Source organism: Neovison vison, chromosome 3 (genome assembly GCF_020171115.1).
Source record: "Neovison vison isolate M4711 chromosome 3, ASM_NN_V1, whole genome shotgun sequence".
In the NCBI taxonomy this organism is placed as follows: domain Eukaryota; kingdom Metazoa; phylum Chordata; class Mammalia; order Carnivora; family Mustelidae; genus Neogale; species Neogale vison.
This window is the reverse complement of record NC_058093.1, coordinates 8510714-8531618: the sequence shown is the minus strand read 5'-3', so window position 1 is coordinate 8531618 and position 20905 is coordinate 8510714. Positions and strand designations below refer to the sequence as shown.

The following is a 20905-nucleotide window of genomic DNA, read 5'->3' as shown; positions in this document are numbered from 1 at the left end:
AAAATGAAGCTATGAAATGCTATTCTATAGACTTAGAGGTAAAACTAACTATAGCAAAAACTCGAGGATGCTTTGCATATCGTTAAGTGTTAGGGCTGTTGTGATAATCATTAATATTATCATTTCCCAAATTACCAACACTTTTGTGCCGTGAAAGTACTCAGCTGGTGGACTAGATTGACCTCTCAGTGCTCATGATGTCACCTTAAGCCAGTTGAGGCAAGGACCATTCCCACAAAGGGAGTTGGTGGGGGTTAAAAGTTGGCTCTGCCTTATCTTTACCTACTGTTGTCTGTTTTAAGAAAACTGATTCAGTGGCAGTTTCTTGGAAGCTTTACTATTTGCCTGGGGAATGGGACGTCAGGTCACGGTTGATGGAATATGCCATTGGTAGAGGAGGTTTCCTAGGAGAATAGAAAGAAAGGAGATTTTAGGGGGAGAACGAGTAGGCATTCATCTACTCAAATCAAGTAAGTGATGATTTTACACCCTACATTAATTGCTTTGTTCTACTCAATATCTGCTTCGTTTTAGACATGAGCGACTCTAATTCCTTTATCGTGCACAGCCCTGGACGTCAACATTTGTCGATCCCACAGCTTCATTTCGAACCTGGCTGCCTCCACCCCAGGGATGCTGAAGGCGGAAGCAGCCACCTCCCTCTCCTCTTTCCTTATCAGTGACTTTATCACATCCCCCTCCCCCAAACATTTCTCTTAACATCAATCCTAAGAGGTGAGGGAAACCATAAGTATCTTATAAAGTCATTAGACAGACATTCACTTAGGACCTACTATGTCTCAAGCATTTTTCTAGTCACAAGATGCTGTGAGTGAGCCAAGTTTACGTAACCCTCCAAATACAAGTCACCCAGATCCCTGCGGCATAACGACCTCTCAGGAACTGAGGGCCTACCCTTGTCCAGCAACGGGTTCCATGTGCCCTGTTGTACTTAAATCTCCCAGAAGTAGCTATTATTATTATCCTCATTTCACAGATGGGGAAACTGAGGGTTGTCCAAAGTCACACGACCGGAACAGGGCAGGACCGAGACACGAATGCAGGTCTGCCCGATGCCACACACCCAGCCGCGCGAACCTCCGCTCGCTCTCGCCGCTACCAGGAGGCAGGACCTCGGGCTTCTGTTCATGGCCGGAGGGTAGCAGCTCTTCTCCAACTTTGCTGCAGGTTCTGCTGAATGCTTTGATTTGCAAATATAAAGGATTCTCTGAAGCACGACATTAAGCAAATTGTGGTAGGCAGCTGGCAGAAGACAGCTGCAGACCAGAAAATGTGGCCGGACGTGCTGGGGGAGGGCAAGACAGACGGATGTGCAGTGAGGCAGCTCCGCGCGGCGACAGGCCGAGGTAAGCGGGACTGACAGATTAGACAGACCCCAGACGGAGTGGAAGGAGCCCTGAGAGAGTCTAGAACGTTTTTATCAGCTTAGCAACTGCAACTCGGCTATCAGTATTTCTTTGCCCACGTCATTCAAGCGATTATTCAAATAGATTTTAAAATCTGGGTTCCGTCCCCCCGCCCCGAAGTATGGCTGAGGCAATGACGTAGAAAGACCTTGGGATTAAGGATCAGGAGACCTCAATTCTTGTGCAGATACCCAGCAACTAGTTCATTTGTGTGCTCCTCTGCGAGCCCATTACCTTCTCTCATTCTGGGTTGTCTCCCTTCTAAAACAAGGGAATTGGGCTACTGAGTCTTAATGGATTTTTGACGTTTCCAACTGCCCCGATGCTACCAGCGATAACTCGAGCACCTCCAGTGTGCCTAGCACCCCATTAGACAATTTGAGGTTTAGAAGCAATTGGAAGGCACATGTCTAGCCCCCGGACCTGGGCTGTCCAATGCAGTAGCACCAACCACATGTGGTTACGGAACACTTGAAATGTGGCTGCTGTGACTGCATCGCAATTTTATGTCATTTTGATTAACTTTGAATTAAGAAACTGATACTGCATTCAGTTACTGAAAACTTCAGTGTTTGAAACAACATCCAGATGTGATTTTTCTTTTTTCAACAGTAAATTTTGTGTAATCTAAATAGAGTGTTTCCAATGAAAATTTCACATGCAAATTGGAATGTGTGGTGTGAAATATACCAGATTTAAGACAATATGAAAGAAGAAAGGGTGTAAAATATCATTAATAAGTTCATATTGAGAGGCACCTGGGTGGCTCAGTGGGTTAAGCATCTGCCTTTAGCTCAGGTCATGACCTCAGGGTCCCAGAAATGAGCCCCACATCAGGCTCCTTGCTCAGTGGGGAGCCTGCTTCTCCCTCTCCCCTCCCCTTGCTCGTGTTCTCTCTCTGTGTCAAATAAATAAACAAAATCTTTTTAAAAAAATAATGCCATATTGATTACATATTTACATAACAATATTTTGGATATACCAGGTTAAGTGAAATATAATATTACAATTAATTTCACCTGTTTTGGTTTTTTTTTACTTTTTAAATGTAACTACTAGAACATTTAAAATGACATATGCAAGGGTGTCCGGGTGGCTCAGTGGGTTAAACCCTCTGTCTCCAGCTCCCATCATGATCTCAGGGTCCTGGGATAGAGTCCCACATCCAGCTCTCTGCTCAGCAGGAGCCTGCTTCCCCCGCTCTCTCTGCCCGCCTCTCTGCCTACTTGTGCTCTCTCTGTCAAATAAATAAAAATCTTAAAAAAAAAAAAAAAGACATATGCAGCTTGCATGATATTCCTTTTTTGATGGTTTTGGAGTTTATACTCTATCAGCTGTGGTGTGGTGGGTGGTCTGAATGGCAACCTAGATCATCAGTCATAGGTACTTTGGAAAAAAGACTAGTATCACCCTTTGAGGAAAAGAATAGCATCGCTCTGTACCAGTCTGACTCATTACTCTCATCAGGAAAGACTTCCCCCAATTACCTTTGCTAACAGGGTTTAAGAGAGTCAGGGGACGTGAGGACTCTGCGGTCCCCAGTGTTCCCCAGACTGGGATGGGCTGTAGGCACCATGGCTAATGCAGTGTGACCTACCCAGCACTCCTCCCTCCCTGTGGACCAGCCTGTGTCCACACAGCCTGAGTCCCCTTGCTGGGTGCAGGTTCGAGCCAAGCCCCTTCAGAGTGTCTTGCCCCTCCGACTGTGTCTTGCCGCCTAAATTTAGCCTGGTCAACAATTTTCTGGCTTATCCAGCTGGAGACAGGTAGTAGCGTCTATTTGGTTCTTGCCACATGGATCGAACTGTAGGGTCAGGACACAGTAATGACTGGGAAGGCTTTCTTCAGAAGGAGCATGTGTCCACGGCAGGACTTTTAAATTTGGGTCTTCTTCACCATGTAAAATTCCATCTTCCTGGGCATCTGTAGGGAATAACTGTGCGATCAGGGAGGCTAAGTCCAGAGATCTTCTGTCGTATGTGTTCAGCTTCTGGCGATGAACCTGGTGGGATGGGGGAGGGTCGCTTTCCCGGGCACGGCGTGGCAAATACCGTGGCGCGAACAGAAAGGACCCCCAGGCCTGGTCACGGACGGTGATTCATGGGCAGCGCCTGGCAGGACCGCTGTATCAGCCTGCCGGAGCTTCCGTAACCATCAGCTCCGAATGGATGGCCTGGACAACAGAAGATGATGTTCTCACAGTCCTGCAGCTAGAAGTCCAAGATCAAGATGTCAGCATGTTTGGTTTCCGCTGAGGCCTCGCTCCCTGGCTCGCAGGTGACAGCCTTCTCATTGTTTTCCTTACTGGGTCACCCCTCAGGCTGTGTTGTAATCTCTCTTTTCAGAATTATTCTTAAATCGAGACATAATTGACAGGTAATATTATATTAGTTTCCGGTATACAACATAATGATTTGATATTTTGTACATTGCAAAATAATCACCACAGTAAATCTAGTCTACAACCGTCCCCCTACATAGTTACCAATACATTTTTTTCCTAGTGATGAGCACTTTTAAGACCTATTTTCTTAGCACCTTTCAAATATGCAATACAGTATTAACTATACTCATTATGCTGTACATTGTATCTACATGACTTAATTATTTTATAAGTGGAACAACATAGTGACCCCTTCACCCATTTCTTTTACCTCCTTCACCCCTCATCTCTAGAAACCGCCAATCTGTTGTTTATCTAGGAGCTTGGTTTTTTGGTTTTATTTCGCTTTTAATTCCACATATAAGTAAGGTCATAGGGTACTTGTTTGTCTTATTTCACTTTGCATTTATTTCAACTTGAGGTCCATCTATATTGTTGCAAATGGCAAGATTTTATTCCTTTTTATGACCGAATAGTATTATGTTGTGTATGTATCACAATTTCTTTAGCCATTCATCCACTGACGAACACTTAGGATGTCTCCGTATCTTAGCTACTGTAGATAATGCTGCAGTGAACATGGGAGCGAATACATCCTTCTGAGTTGATGTTTTTGTTTTCTTTGCATAAATACTCAGAAGCGGAATTATTGGATCATATAGTTGTCATATTTTAATTTTTTGAGGACCCTCTATACTTTTCCATAGTGGCTGTACCAATTTACACAGTGCACACAGGTTCCCCTGTTGCCCACATCTTGCTCTTTTTTTGTCTTTTTGATAATCACCGTTCTGACTGGCAGATGAGGTAACATCTCATTGTGGTTTTGATTTACATTTCCCTGATGATTAGTGATGTTGAGCATCTTTTCATTTACCTGTTGGCCACAAGTATGACTTCTTTGGGAAAATATTCAGATCTACTGCTCATTTTAAAATCAGATTGTTTTTTGCTATGGGGTTGTGCGAGCTCTTTCCATATTTTGAATGTTAACACCTTGCCAGACACGTGATTTGCAAGTATTTCCTCCCGTTTCAATAGGGTGCCTTTTCATTTTGTTTTTGGTGTAGTCTCTTCATCCTGGATTACCTCTCACCTACATAATCTCATTTTACCTCAGTTATTTCTTTAGAGGCCTGGTCTCCAAATACAGTCCCATTCTGAGGTGCTGGGGGTTAGGACTTCAACATACGGGTTTGGCAGGTACAAAGCCCATAGCAACCACCATCTGTGGTCAGTATGTGGCATCTGAGGATCAATTTAATGAACTGTGTGGTCAGACGCAATGCCCACAAAATGACCATTAGGTCACATGAAGATTTCCTACTCAAAGGAATGAGAACAAAACATGCATCTTTGATAAGGTTATGAATGACTTTAGGTAAATGCGATTGGATGGAGGGACATAACTGACTCCTGAATTTTACTGTAAGGCACAGATGGCACAGTCCACTTCTCAACACCAGGAAGTCCCTGTTACTTGAACCGCAAGTGTAGTTGAATCTCTTTGGGATAATGTGCTAAATCTCAGCTGGAAAATCTGACATTAGGCACAAGGGTTAAGAATCTATTTAGGGGCATAAAAGAAACATATGGAAAAAATACAGTGTGAGCCCTGTACTAAGCAATAAGGTAAAGAGGTGATCAGGCTGAGAGTGGAAAGGAGAAATCAGCAAAGATTTCTGATTTCTGGAGAGGGAAGCCTTCTTATGGTTGGAAATTGCTGAACAGGTGCTGATGAGACGGTGAAAATCTGGAGGCAAGGCAGGAGCAGGAAATGCAAGATATGAAAAGATCCTCTAGAAGCTGATGGTTAGAGCCCAGGGCTTGTGAGTAAGGAGGGCTGGTTTAAAGCAGTGATGGAGGAAGGTCCTCCTCTAGGTGTGAAGTGACATGGGACTGGGTTGGTGACAGAGGAGAAAGTAGATTGAGTGTATAGAGATTAAGAGCTGGCAATTGATCAAATGTAATTGAGGAGTTCTAGCATTACACACACACAAACCCAAAATCATTATGATGATATTTGTGGTTCCCAGAGATTACTGTTTCCAGTGCTGGTACTGAGACCTCTGGGATGCCACCCCAGTGTTCGTAAAAGAAAAATGGGAAAAGTCTTATTGGTTTGTGAACGCTTAGATGCTGATAGCGGAAAAGTCCATTTCAGCATGTGGCTTTTCCGTTGTTTGTTTCCATGCTAACCACAGACCTCTCTGGTCAGTTCAATTGTTAGCAGCAAGAAACTTGATAGATAAAAGCAGCATTCTCCAAGTGACACATTAAATTGGGATGAATCTGTTAAGTAAAAACAAGCAGACTTCATTAAATGATTATAAGGCATTTTATGCATTTATCTTAGAAAAATACAGTATGGAAGAGATAACAGATGGCTTCATGGGAATTTGCTTGGCTTTCTGGGATAGAACAAGAAAACCTCCTCTTTAAACGTTGACCGGGCGCCCCTGGGCAGCTCCGTTGGTTAGGCAGCTGACTCTTGATTCTGTCTCGGGTCATGATCTCAGGGTCCTTGGGTGAGTCCCAGGTAGGCTCGGCACTCCGCGGGGATCTGCTTGAGAATTCGCTTCCCGTCTCCTTCTGCCCCTTCTCACGCTCATACACTTTCTCTCTCTAGAACAAATAAATCTTAAATAAGTAAATAAATATTGCCCGAATGTTATTCTTTTGATATATTTTCTCTCCCGATGGATTTTCCTAGTCATCTTCTCCAATTACTGTCAATATACTCTGCAACCAATCCTAGATTATACATATTTTTTAAAAAATTCAGTCGTGTCGTGCACAGAACTCGTCGCCCTTTTCATTCTCTTCAAGGGGCGACGGATCCCGAGTGGCCGCCGCGGGCTTTCGTCCCTCGCTTTAGCGCCCCACACGGAAGGTCAGCAGCTCGCCCTCTGCAGACTCGCGACCGCCGCCCTCCGCGCGGCCTCAGGACGCCCCCGCTTCCTCGGGCCAACTGCGGCAGCGGGGCTCGGGCTCCATAACCCCCAGGGGTGCTGATGCTGGCCAGGCTGACGCGAACTGGGTCTCCGCTCTCGGGGGGCGTCACGTCGTCGGGAAGGGGACTCGGGAGGGTCAGGAAGCCCGTGTCCGGTGGGTCCAGAAGTCTGGGAACGAGTGAGCCGCTGGGACTATTTCTTCCTCTTTCCAGTGTGCACATATTCACGCCTCGCGGGCTGACGGCTCTGAAGGCAGCGAACCGAGCACCTGGTCGAAGTTACGGCCGCCAGCGGCTCAACCCCGGCGGCGAGAGCCGGTCTCACCCCTCCCTCGCCGCGGTTACCCCTGTGCCCCACCTGCTCCGCCCGGCCTCCGGCCGCACCGGCCACACCCCCTCAGGCTCTGGGCACCGCCCCCCCCCGCCCGCCCCTCAGCACGCGCCGCGACCGGCGCCCCGCCCCAGCCGTCACGTGACAGCCCCGCCCTCTGTGCGCGCTCGGATTGGCTCTCTCGGCCTCGGGGGTGGGGTCTGGCTTAGAGCACGGCCCCGCAACGCGGCTGCAGTTTTCAAACCTCAACTGTAAGTCCGGGTCCGCGTCTGCCCTGCGGTCGCCGGGAGCCACCTCACAGGGGAACAGGTCACGCTGTGGGCCGCTGTCCAGAAGAGTAAAAGTGGGTCCTGCCGCGCTCGGAGCTACCTGGCGCCTCACTGGGCTAGAGCTGGAGAACCAGTCGTGTGGTGGCCGCCGGCGCGGGGCGGGACGGGAGCCCCCTCAGAGGGGGCAGCCCCGAGAGGACCTGCTGCGGCCCGAGCGGTCAGTGCCTTTCGCTTCGCGGGACCGCGGTCCTGCCGCGGCTGGTGGGTGGGCTCCGGGCTGCGACTCCGAATCCCTGAGCCCGCCCCCTTCCTCTTGGGTACGGGGACCCTCCTCGCCCCCTAACGCGGGAGAGGTCCGGAGGAGGGATGCCGGCGGCGTGGCGGATTCGGGGGCCCCTCAGAACCCGGATCCCGGCCTGATGGAATGGACTCGGGTCCGCCGCCCGTCAGGTGGCCCGGCCGCCCCGGCCGGAGTCCTGCCTCGCGGCTTCCCTGGGGTTCGGGGCTGGGGCGTGCGGTGGTCCTCGCAGCCCCCCTCAGTGTGTGCGCGTGTGTGTGCCTGCGTGTGCGCCGTCGCCCCCGGGCGCGTCCCGCGGGGCTCCCGTCGCCCGTGGCCGGCCCGCGCCCCTGTCCACGTCGCGTCGATGTGGTCCTCCCTGACCTCCCTGTGCACAGCTGTGGTGGCCACGGGGCGCGTTGCCGTCTGGACTGGTGGACGCGTCCCGCTCGCGGCTGCCTTCCGTCCCCTCGAAGTTGGGGCTCGTCCCGTGGGGCATGTGCCGTCGCCGCTCGGGAAGGCGCCGTGCAGCCCCGAAGAGAGAGGACGAGTGTCCGTCCTTTCGGTAAACTTCAGCGACCCGGTGTTGTTCTGACGCCCTGTAAAGCCCCTGCGTGCGCACGAGCCGCCCTGAAGCGACACAGCCCAGCCCCGCGGTGACTGTGGGGGTTCGCGCGGCTCTTTGTCGTACTGCGGGGAAGGCGGAGGCTCCGGGTGGCTCCCCGGGAGGGATGAGCGGAGGCGAAGCCGGCGGGGACCGCGTGCCGGCGGCCGCGCGCAGCGGCTCTCCCCCGTCGGTGATGGGCCGGGAGACGCTCACAGACTTGCAAAGTAAAATTAGGAAGGAAAAATACACTTAAAAAATACAGCCCGGGGCCGGTCCAAGTCCCCTCAGTCACGGCGTGGCCGGCGTCGTGTTCACCGCCGGGACCCGTGCGGCGCGGGGCCTGCCGTGGCGGTCGCGGGCGCGGCCCCTTTAAGCGCGGTCTCGGAGACGCGTGCGCGGAGCGCGGGGTGGGCCTGGGCGCGGGGCGAGCGGGGCCGGCGTCCGCGACCGCGCGCGGGGACCCACCGGCGCGGGCTCGTCAAAGGACAGGAGGGTACACCTTCTTTTCTCGTTGATACGCTGTTTTATTGCTGTACCGGGAACGGTCCAGAAGTAGTTTTCAACTACCTCTACTGTTTTTATTAAATAACATCACCGTAGAACTTTGTATTTTTTTTAAAAAGTTGGTCCATAGAAACAGTGCCCTCATTTAAGACCTGTCTTCCCCATCCATCCTTCGGTGAGATTTTTCTTTTTTTTTTTTTTTAATTTTCTGATACTTTAATACGTGGAGTTATTAAAAGTTCTATATTTGAGATACATAGTATGCATTTTAGATTATTTACTAAATTATGGGTCTAAAATTGAAGGGAAATATATTTACATGGCAATATATTTAAGTCTTAAAAGTAAAATTTGTGTAGTAATTTTAAAGTATTTCTTTTGTGTGTGTGGACAGAATGGCTGTAGTTGCTCTTGTACTCTGAGTAGCGAATTCCAATTTGGTTAAGACAGAATCAGTTTCTAGGAAAGTCACACCTTGACTAATTGATCACCGTGGCAGCACGTTAATAACAAATCTGAAGAAGACACAAGAATTTTTAAAAAAGATTTTATTTATCCATTTGACACAGAGAGAAGGAGATCACAAGTAGGCAGAGCAGCAGGACAGGGTGGGGTGGGGGGTAAAGCAGGCCCTCCGCTGAGCAGAGAGCCCCAAGTGGGGCTCCATCCTAGAACCCTGAGACCATGACCGGAACCGAAGGCAGCCGCCCAACCCACTGAGCCACCCAGGTGCCCCAAGACACAAGCATTTTATGGCATGTTTCTAATCAAACAATTTTATTTTTAAGCTTGTGTTGGCAGTGCTTTTCTGGTGTTAAGTAAATACTTATACATATTTCAAAAACTTTGTTTTGAACGTTTGATTATTATGAGAGACCATCCTTATCAAAAATTTGTTGTACTCAAGAGACCTAATTTAAAATCCATGAATCAAGGAAATCAATTCCTAACACTTTCACTAAATCCTAAAATTGTCTCAAAATTGCATGTATAATATATTGTAGTGCATATTTCCTGTATAAAATTTGCAGCTAAGAACAGTGCTCTTAGATTTACTGCTTTTAAAGGATTTTGATCCTTGTTTGTTTGTTTTTTTTTTAAAGAATTCTTTTGCAATCTGTGGGAAACATTAACAGTTATTTATGTACTTCCTTTCCCCTTGGGAAAACTTTAAGTATTTTAGTTGCTTTAGTTTGCCACCATATTGATGACAAAATTCTATGATTTTATTTTTAAATAGTTTATATTTTGTGATAGGTTATTTTCAAAGGATATTTCTTTGACTCTTTCAAATTAACAAATTTGCTTATAAATTAAGTTTAAAATTTTAATGTATGTGGTGATGCTGCAATTTTCAAGACCTATTTAAATTTTTAAAAATTTCTTTGATTTATTTATCATTTTTTCCAATAACATTTAACCTTGAACTTCAATGCTGCTTTAAACATCTAAATTAATCAGTTTCGTCTAACATTTATATGTGTATTTCAGTGCATCCCTGACCCTTTGCAACTTCTTCACCCAAAGAAGGCATAGTTATACTTTGAGCATTTAAAAATTTTGATATTAACGGTGAGATGGTAGTTTCATCTTTAAATCCTTAAAGGATCATATCCCATTTTACTGTAATGGCAACTGAATAAACAGCACTTCAGCAGTGCAGTCAGTAAACAGTACTTTATTTTACGATAGAAACTTAATTTTCCATCTGATGAACGACGAGCACTGTGTGTTTGTTGGTCCACTTTATTTCTGTTTTTCAACATCTTCCTATCCTGGTTCACAGCTACAGGGTTTAATTTTCCTTCTGAAGGAAGGCATAGAATCAGGCCTGGGGTTGTTACCTGGAACTTCAGCCCTTGGGTTGTATATACTGACTGGCTGGGCTAGAGTTAGTTAGCTGGCTTCCTTTTGTGATTTTCAAATAATTAAATTCTTGACTTCCTATTCAATCTTTAGAAGCAAGCAAACAAACAAAACCTGTTTTAGAATACAACTAGTAGAAGGAATATAGTCTCTTCCTGGAAATTGAAAATCATCTTCATCCTTATCTCTACAATAATACCTTTATTTCTGTTCAGTGACTAAAAATGGATTCTTCTGCCACACTAGCAGAAAGTTCTTTCCTTATGTTGTTGGATGCTAGATAAATCTCCAGTTCCTCCGTTTCCTAGGGAAAACTTGGTAGCTCTAAAATGCTGACATACAAAGGAGTTGTTTCCCTATAATCTTGTGCCTTTCTTTTTTTTTTAGACTTTATTAATTCATTTGAGTGAGAGTATGAGCAGGGGAGAGAGGCAGAGGGAGAAGCAGACTGACTCCCCATTGAGCTGGGAACTGGACCCCAGGACCCTGGGATCATGACCTGAGACAAAGGCAGATGCTTAAGAGCCACCCAGGTGCCCTAGTCTTGTGCCTTTCTTCATTTGCTGTTGCTTTTTGAATTTATTTCATGATCATGTAGATTTGTCAGTCCTTAGCAGGACAGATATCTGAATTTCTTGAATAAGATAGCTTTTAAAATACTGATTTTTTTTTTTAAAGATTTTATTTATTTATTTGACAGAGAGAGATCACAAGTAGGCAGAGAGGCAGGCAGAGAGCCCGATGCGGGACTCGATCCCAGGACACTGAGATCATGACCTGAGCTGAAGGCAGCGGCTTAACCCACTGAGCCACCCAGGCGCCCCTAAAATACTGATATTTTTAGCTGAAGTTGTTATTCACAAAAAACGGGTGGTCACCTAGTCTGGAAAGACAGGTAAATACAAAACAAATGATCTGTTGGTATTACGTTACAATATATGATAAAACATTGTTATCCATATTTCTAGGCTTTATGGCTATCCCATTTAGAACTGAAATTCTCTAATAACAATTCAGAACATTTTTTATTTTTTTTAGCCAAATACTGATTAAGCAGAGACTAAGGTGCTTGAAGCGCCAATGCTATAATTTCAAGATGAACCTCAAGTTTTGCTGAACCCTTGAAGATACGAGATTCACCTAAAAACTCTTGTTGCTGTATTTCATAATTCTTATAACTCAGTTCATGAAACATTAAAAAAAAATTCGTACCGGGTGCCAGATACCCCATTAGGGACTTAGACACAAAAACATATGTTGTTGCCCTTTAGACACTAAAGAGAATTGTTGTCTAACATGTTACACGTTGAAGTAAAGAAGTGTATTGAGGGTCGTCCTATTCCTCCTGTTTGAAAGGTAAAGGAGAGGCGTTTAAACCAACCTGTGAATTTTAGGCAAAACTTCCTGGGTGAGGTGACCTTCTATGCTGAGATATGAAGGGTGTATGAGAAGACTTAGCCATTTAAGGACAAGTAGAAAGAACATTTCAGGCAGAAAAGTAGAACAGAGATGTAGAGGGGGAAAAAAAAAAGAATGTGGCAGGAAATGAAACTGGTATGTACCTGGCCTCAAAACCTTTTGTATGTCATGCAGTAAGGGCTTTGGTTATAGATACTGGGTAGCTAATGAAGCGATCAAAACAGACAATTCTCTAGATGTTTTCATATATTGTATATGCTATATCCTATTTCTGTAAAACATTTTTATTGATAACTTCTAAATGAATATTGTGATGAATATTTTTTAAATATTTAAATAGAGCTATTTAAAGGTTTTACAGGGACTGTTGTGTCTTACAAATCACATCACAGTGCTGTCTCCCTTCAAGTAGGTTAAGGTCCATATCAAGCCTAACATTTTCTCTGTTACTTCCTTCACCGATCCATATCTGAATTCTTACTGTAATTATTGTGATGGGAATTAATAAAAGAAAAATATTTGAGAATAAGTTCGAGGTACTGTATACTTGGAAGCTTAATTTTATCTTGCCTTCTAGTACCCTCTTACTGTTTCTAATGCCTGATTTTTGTGTACCTCTATACACACACACAAACACATTTACCTACTAAGTCCCTTAAGATTTTATTAGTGTAGCCTAATAAAGTGTTATGAAATGAATTTCAAATAGATTGAGACATATTGGGAATTTAGAATCAGTTATGTGAATTTAATAGAAAACAAAAGGTCTGCAATTGTTGGAGTTAAAGAGAAATTGTTTGGAAATTCAGGAAGATACACAGAGGAGAGGGTTGACTGATAACCTTCATGTACTCAAGGGTTAAACCTTATGTGACGGGCAGCCAGATGTTTGTGGAGGGTTTGGACAAAGTGTAACATTCATGCTCCATTATAAGTAAAATTGGCCAAAGGAGAAGAGATGGAAAAATATCTAGGCTGGGGTAACCTGTTCAGGTTCAGTAAATAGAAGGAAAATAAACGTACAGGATGCTATAGGTATGCCTTAAGCAGTCTGTAATACCGTTATTTTAACAGTAATGTTCTGTTTTCAGAAATGTGCTTGCTCTTTATTCTGAGACATAGCTGGTATTTCACCATATTCCCAGCTAGAGTAAAATTATCACAATTCAAAAAATGATTTTTTTTTTATTTACATGTATTTAAAAGAACTGCTGATTGCCCACTGCTGTTTTCAGCTACATTTAGAGTCATAAAAATGCCTGTGGGTATATTCAGCATTATGATAACCGACAGTACATGTAAGGGGAGGAAAATTTGTTAGGGTAAAAAATTAAAAACACGAGACAATGTGCAGTGTTAGGAAATACTTTCAAGTAGCTTGATTTAACAAGGCCCTATTTGTTTTACTATTATCTTATCAATACTTTATAAAAGCCAGCTCTTTTTCATTCTAATATAACCTAATAATAGGTATTATAAAACAATATTTATATGTATATTTGGATATCACATTTTAGATTTTGGGAGGGAAGGGGGTCCCAGGATAAGTCTAGATTCTCACAAGCAATACTCATAATAAAGGTGTATATTTTAAAGTTACAAATTCTTACTCATTATATAGAATTGTAACTATAACATTAATTCAGAATTTTTTAAATTGTCTTTTCTATCCAGTATTAAACAAGGCATTAATTCTTGTTTGGTGTTTACCCTGAATGCTTATATGGTCTCTGCATTAGAACTGACATATTACTTGGATAGTGAATGCCATCTGCTCTATATAAATGCAGAGGAAACTCTGAAGCCTTAAAAAAATTGAGCAATAATGGCTCTTGAACCTATAGCCAAGTAAACCCTTAATGTGTAAAGAGATATATTTTGCTGTTGCAACTGGGTAAGTTTCTGCGTTCAGAGTCTAGCCATATATATACACAGCCATCTTTTTTATCCAAGGGTATTTGCTAATTATTTGCCCATTAGTAAAGTAGTACCTACTTAGTGTAGATACTTTAAATACCTGGAAGTATAACTACTGCCATAATCCCCCACTCAGAGATAACTACTGTTAACGTTTTGTCCTAGTTTTCCAGTCTTTCCTTCTATTTGTTTTTATATTTTTGCCACAAAATTATCATAGTGTATATACTTTTTCTGTCTCCCTTTTTTCACTTAATATTATAGGAGTTAAAAACAGTCTTTGAAAGCATGATTTTTGAGTATATAGTATCCTATTATTTAGGTATATTTAAACACTTTTGGACTTTGGGGTTCATTTATTGAACAAGTTTGGTTTTTTCGTTATTATAAATCCTATTTCACTGAGCATGAATCTTTCACTACATCTGAGATCCATATTGACTCTTTGTGAACTTGAGAGCAGAAAATACTCAAAAAATTAGTTCTGTTAGAGTTCTTATGAGTAGATCACTTTGTAGCTGATATTTTATAGCATGAGATAAAGATCTTAGATTCTAGAATCTAGATGAAGTGAATATCTCAGAATCAAGAGCTTATACTTTGTCTCTATGATTGAACTTAACATGTATTTCTTATATTTCCCAAGGCCTGATTGATGGACAGTGTTGGGAATGTAGCCCAGTTTGTATCCATGATATAGGTACATCCCTTATTTCTGTATATATGTATGTATAATACAAATGCAATTATAAGCAGACATGGAAAAAATTGTCAAAATCCAAAGATGACCCGGAAAAAAGTAGATTGAGCATAGAAATTGGTGACTATTTTGATTTTTCTGAGAGGAATATATGACCATTGTAATTGCATGCCATCAGATCTAAGTAAGTACCCAAATAGTTTATCAAAACACAGCAAAAAAGGGCCGAATTTTAAGAATTGAGTTTAACTTAACCTGTGGTGAGAGTTTTGTATATGGAAACAGTACAACTTCTTACCAACAGCCAGGACAGTGTAGAGAGTATCTTTAGGTAGAATATTAACAATATTTACTTACTGAAGAATCATGATGTACTCTCATGGTTAGCACTGTACCAGTGTCATTCTATTTGAGTACATCGTGTTTTAATCTTAATCCATAGAGCTGTGTAAGATAGATTCTATTATAATCCATACTTTAGAGGAAGTAGAATTGAAGCTTTCCTCAGTAGTAATTAAAGAAATGCAAAGTAAATCAAAATTTCATTTCCCTTCATCACACTAGAATAGCCAAAGTTAAAAGCCTATTGGGACAAATGTTGGCAAAGAAATGATAAGCTCTCCCACCTAGTGCTAGTGAGAATATAAACTGCGTGTGGAAAAAAGGGACCAACTTTAGCTGCGTCTGTGTTGTCTTATTTATTTTTAATTTAAATGAGATATGACAGAACAATGAGATTGAAAAAGCAAGTGTTTATTAGGATATTTGTATCCTTTCCTGTACATCTGAAATATTTCTTTCTTTTCTTTTCTTTTTTTTTTTTTTTAAAGTAACTATATTTGTTTCCCACACAGCCATGACAAAGTACTGCAGATCAGGTGACTTAGACAACAGAAATTCATTTTCCCATAATTCTGGAGAGTAGCAATTTGAGGTCATGCTGTTGGTGGGAGTGGTTTCTTCTAAGGCCTTTCTCTGTGGCTTGCAGATGTCCTTCTTCTCCCTGTGTCTTCACCTGGTTTTCCTTCTGTATGTTTCTGTGGCCTAATGTCTTTTTGTAAGGACACCAGTCCTGTTGGATTTGGGTCCACCCTAATGACCTCATTTTTAACTTAATCACTGCTTTGAAGGCCCTAACTCCAAATACTGATACATTTTGAGGTCTAGGACTTTAACATGTGAATTTTGAGAGGAGGGGCACAATTGTTCCATAACAGTAGTGAATTTAAATAGTTTAGTTAAGATCTCATAGCTGGTGTGATGGATAAATGGGATTCAGACCCAGCTGTGATTCGGTCCAAATGCCATTTTTCTGAACGCTACTCGGCAACCCATAGACTGCTAGAAATGTACACCAAAACTACTTAGGTCTTCGTTTCTCCAAAGATCAACAGATTTAGAGGAAGAAAATTGTCGACTTAAGAATAAAACCAAGAAAATATAGAAACTGAAAACAATAAACTGTTATCACATTGCTTATTAAATTGAATATAGTTGTCATTTGAATTTAGGAAGATAAAGAACAGTACATGTCAAGGAAATAAGTGGAGGAAAAATGTGGCAGAGAAACAACAAAAGCCTTACGGGGCTATTGAAAGAGGGTGCTAGAAGACTAATACTGGGCCTTTTGTTAGATACCCATAGCAGGAAGTCCTAACTATTATAAAATACATAGTCTACAATTATATGAATTCATGAAATGGTAGTTTTGTTGTTAAAACTGAATACATGTAAATATCACAAAGTTGCAGGTAAATATGAGTTCAAGATCTAGAATTGTAGAATAAGGCTTTGTATATGGTCATTAGCTTATCCAACAAAGTTATAGAGCTTGGTTCTATCGAAAGAAAAAAAGACTTATGAAAGCTTGAGTTTAATATTGAAATGTAGATAGTCTGTTAAATAAGTTCTATTTCTTGTAGTCTTTCAGAAGTCAGTAACATAACTCACAAAATGTGAACTCATTACCAAATTTGGCTATGTAAAATTAAATTTAAAATGAATAATCATTACCTTGCTATGTTAAAATCTTATGTGAAGATATAAATTTAAAGAACGAGGGTTTAAAAATGAAATTGAATGATTGCTTGTATTAAAATTATAACTATTTTTTAAGAATTTGAGAGGTCTTGAAGATTTTTATAGTAGTTTTATTTTGAAATAAAATCAGTAAGTTAGTTCAAGTACAATAAAGGTAATAGAATTTATGTGTATGCTTTCCGCCCCCCCCCACCTTCCTTGTGGGTAGAATGTGCTATTTAAATTTTTTTTCTTTTTTAATTTATTTGACAAAGAGAGATCACAAATAGGCAGAGAAGCAGGCAGAGAGATGGGGAAGCAGCTCCCTGCTGATCAGAGAACCCAGTGTGGGACTCGATTCCAGGACCCTGAGATCACTACCTGAGCAGAAGACAGAGGCTTAACCCACTGAGCCACCCAGACACCCCCTTTGTTTTTTAAAAGATTTTTAAAAAATTTATTTGAGAGATCACAAGTAGAGAAGCAGGCAGAGAGAGAATGTGCTATTTAAATCAATTTATCTATTTTTCTTCCTTTCTTTTTTTGGTTGTACCTTATAGCTAAATATGGAGCTGTAAAATATAATGTACATCCTGTGTGCCTGAGATAACATCTTTTTTTTTTTTCTTAATTGCATTTAAGTTATATCCTGTGTCTTCTCTTTTCTTAAATAGGTAAAAATAAGTGACTAAAGAAGGCATATCTGGGAGTCATCAAACATGTCGCGGAGAAGGTTTGATTGCCGAAGTATTTCAGGCTTGCTAACTACAACTCCTCAAACTCCAATGAAAATGGAAAACTTTAATAATTTTTATACACTTACATCTAAAGAGCTGGGACGGTAAGGAAACTTTATAATGTGTTTTCTGTTTAAATTAAATTTTGGATTTCTCAGTCTATAGTTCTATAAAATTCACTTGATGGTTTTAAAAAATGATTAAAAAGAAAATCATCATCTCTGCTGTTATTATAAAGGTCTAGTCTTAACTGATTTGGAAATCAACTCTCTAGAGAGTTAGTGAGCTTCTATGATATATCCCACCAGATTCAGAGCCCTGAGAGGAGGCTGCGGTTCTCACTGGAGGCTGTGCATGGAAACAGCTTAGAATAGTAGACTGCCTAGTCCGAATCGGGGCGCTGCCCTTTCCAAACTTTGTGACTTCAATTTAATTTCTGTACCTCTTAGTACTATAATTTCCTCATCTGAGAAGTGGGAATGAAGATAATTATATCTGCCTTCCATGGTTGTTATGAGGATTAAATTAGTTAATCTAATTGTGAAGTATTTAGTAGAATGCTATCAATTTTTGTTAAAAATTTTTTTAAATTCCTAGGATATTGTGCTGCGCTAAAAACATAAATGAGAGTGTCTTCCTCTTTTTCCCTAAATTAAACAAAAAGAATTAACTCATATTTGATAATATAATTCCGTATGATGAAGAATGTGTGTTCTGTAGGTAAGACACTGTACTTAACACTAATACTGATCTGTTTCGGCTTAACTACAGTGTTAAGTCCAAAGGGTGACCAGAGATTATGAGACCATTGCCATTTAAATATATACACACGTTGTAAAAATATACTGAGTTATTTGTTAAATGTTTAACATCTTTGAACTTTAAAGACATTTAACAAAGAGTTGAAAGATGGTGATCTGTTTCAATCTTCAGTTTGATTTTAGTTCTGGAGACAGATGTTTGCTTATCTTAAATTAATATGGTTTCCTGTGTCCATGTTTGTGTTGATAGATGTATAGGAAGATAGTATGATTGATTTTTATATTTAAAAGTCTCAGTGTGGAAATAAAAGCTGACTGAACCATGAAAAGTAATTCTGTTCTTGGTGATCTTTTACGTGACTGGTAACGACAAGTCCTAGACTTGTCAGATGTTGGGTGCAGTCTTTTGTTTGCAAATAAGGTTGATAATACGTACTTCATTAAATTAAGAACTAAAGGTGAAAGCATTTTTCATAATTCCTAGTATATTTATTTAATAAATTTTATGTGCAAAATATTTGGTGCTTTAATGGTGTATTGAAAGATACAGTTTTCAAACTTTCCAGAATGTTTCTAAGAAATAATTTAATTCTGTATCTGTAATTATTTCTCTGTATTTTATTTTATTTTTTTAAAGATTTTATTTATTTTTATTTTATTTATTTATTTATTTAATTTTGACAGACAGAAATCCCAAGCAGGCAGAGAGGCAGGCGGGGGCGGGGGGGGGTTGGTGACGGGGAAGCAGAGTCCCTGCTGAGCAGAGAGCCTGATGCGGGGCTCTATCACAGAACCCTGAGATCATGACCTGAGCTGAAGGCAGAGGCTTAACCCACTGAGCCACCCAGGCGCCCCTATTTCTCTGCATTTTAACAGGAGGAATCAGTTTCTTTTAGTTGCTTATGTCTTATATGGAATAGTTATAGAATCTTTGCATTGGAAGGATTTGGGTGGTCAGTGGTCTTCTACTATAATTCTTTGTGCAGCAGTCTTTCTTACGATTTTCCTGACAAGCTGTTTTTCCAGCTTCACTTTGAATGCTGCAGTGATGGGGAACTCATTACCTCATAATGTGTCTGTTCCATTTTGTGGGTACCTTGGAGGCACAGAAGGTTCTGTTTTCTGCTCTGCTAACATCTACCCAATAGACATAGTTCTTCTTTTGTACCTGCATGTAATGTCCATGTGAAAAATCCTTCAGAGATTTGAATATGATTGAACACTGCCAGTTTCCTTAACTGTTCATCTTATGACCTAATTTCCAGACAGCCATCTTTGATCTAGCTACCTTCCTCTGGACCACTTCGTATTTTTCATTGTCAGTCTTAAGAAGGCCTAGAGTGGATACTGTTGTCAATATCTTAACATCTAGATTACTGTAAAGCTTTATTGAGGTAGCTTAAGATTCTCTTAGGAGTTTTCTTTCCTTTTTTAAAAACGGGTATGTGAAATATATACCATATATATTGTATTAATAAAAAACATTAAACTGGAAGTCAGCAACCTGTCTTTTCTCTGGATCTAAAGCTGTGTGATACACTTAGTTGTGTGATTTCCTTTTCATTAAGAAGAGAGGGTAGACTAGATTTCTCCCAAGTTTCCTTCTATTGCACAAATGTTGGGAAACTGTTTTGAACAGATAACTGACTATGAAAGCCTTGAACAGTACACACATTAAAGGGTATTCTTTTTTATATTTCTAAATTACTATTTTGATGGGTATATGTACATACATTTATTAAACTAACTTTGCAAAATAGGGATAACGTGGCTTGAAAGTCTACAAAATATATTTTTTACTTTGGGAGTTTTGGAGAACTTAAACTTTGAGGAGGACAACGTTAATAATTTTAAATGATTTTATAAATGAAGTACTATCATAACAAGCATAAACTTGAATCAGGTATATTTTTTTAACATTTTAAGGCAAAAACTCATGATAGAATCTTATTAAAACAAATACAGTTTGCTAATATTCAGTTTGCTAATATCTTTAGGAAAGAGACCTAACATTATTCTTTAAATTGGTATGGTCTAATGAGTCATGTGGTAAATTCAAATATTTCTAATTAGTAAAACTTAATCAATTAGAAATCATGATTTTTCATGACCAATAACTTCCTTTAAGTTCTTCTAATATTGTTACCAATCTTACTATACAATACTAATGTAAAACGAAAATTAGGATTATAATATTGTTTTTCCTGAGGCTTTATATTTTAAAGTATGTAAACATAATTCAAGCATGTAGTGAACTACAAATTTCTTCATAAGTCAAGTTGATCTTTCTAAATCCCCTGTTTTTTTTAATTAATTTCAAGATAGTTCTAGCAAACTAAAAGAAAATATGTAAAAGTTTACAGTTTATTTTAGACTGTTCTCAAAAAACTTAACATTGTTCCTGTTTTTTAACATGTTGGGCAAGTTTTTTTCCACCCCTCCCCCAACCAAGGCAAGGTTCTTTAAGACTTCTTGTGGTTAGAAGGGTGAGGCAGATGCAGAAATAGACGTCAGCTTCCTTTTTGGTTTACCCTGCCCCCCTCCTTTCACATTTTATTGTCTGTTCTAGAATGCAGAAGGGTAACTACTAGACTTTTTCACTGCTGGGAAATCTAGCCAGCTTTGCCTTTTTAGGGTATGAATTAAGTATTATTGTTAAGGGTTTTTAATTTTCTTAAATATTTCTGTTAAATTTGACGTAGGAACATAATGTATGTAAAAGATTGTTTTTATAC

General features: G+C 40.8%; 1 protein-coding gene across 4 annotated transcripts in view; it reads left to right on the top strand.

The window, feature by feature from the left end:
* The first annotated feature begins 1283 nt into the window (after positions 1–1283).
* STK17B (serine/threonine kinase 17b) overlaps positions 1284–20905 on the top strand; it is a 36443-nt gene continuing 16821 nt past the window's right edge. Inside the window, exons 1-2 of one of the 4 annotated variants that reach the window (XM_044241202.1) lie at positions 1284–1367; positions 17347–17513. In XM_044241202.1, coding sequence (XP_044097137.1) covers positions 17392–17513 — 122 coding nt within the window. In that variant the 5' untranslated portion in view covers positions 1284–1367; positions 17347–17391. Of the gene's footprint in view, positions 1368–7325; positions 7581–8906; positions 8927–14617; positions 14654–17346; positions 17514–20905 lie in introns of those variants that run through there. The other 3 variants (XM_044241201.1, XM_044241203.1, XM_044241205.1) reach the window with 3 other exon arrangements.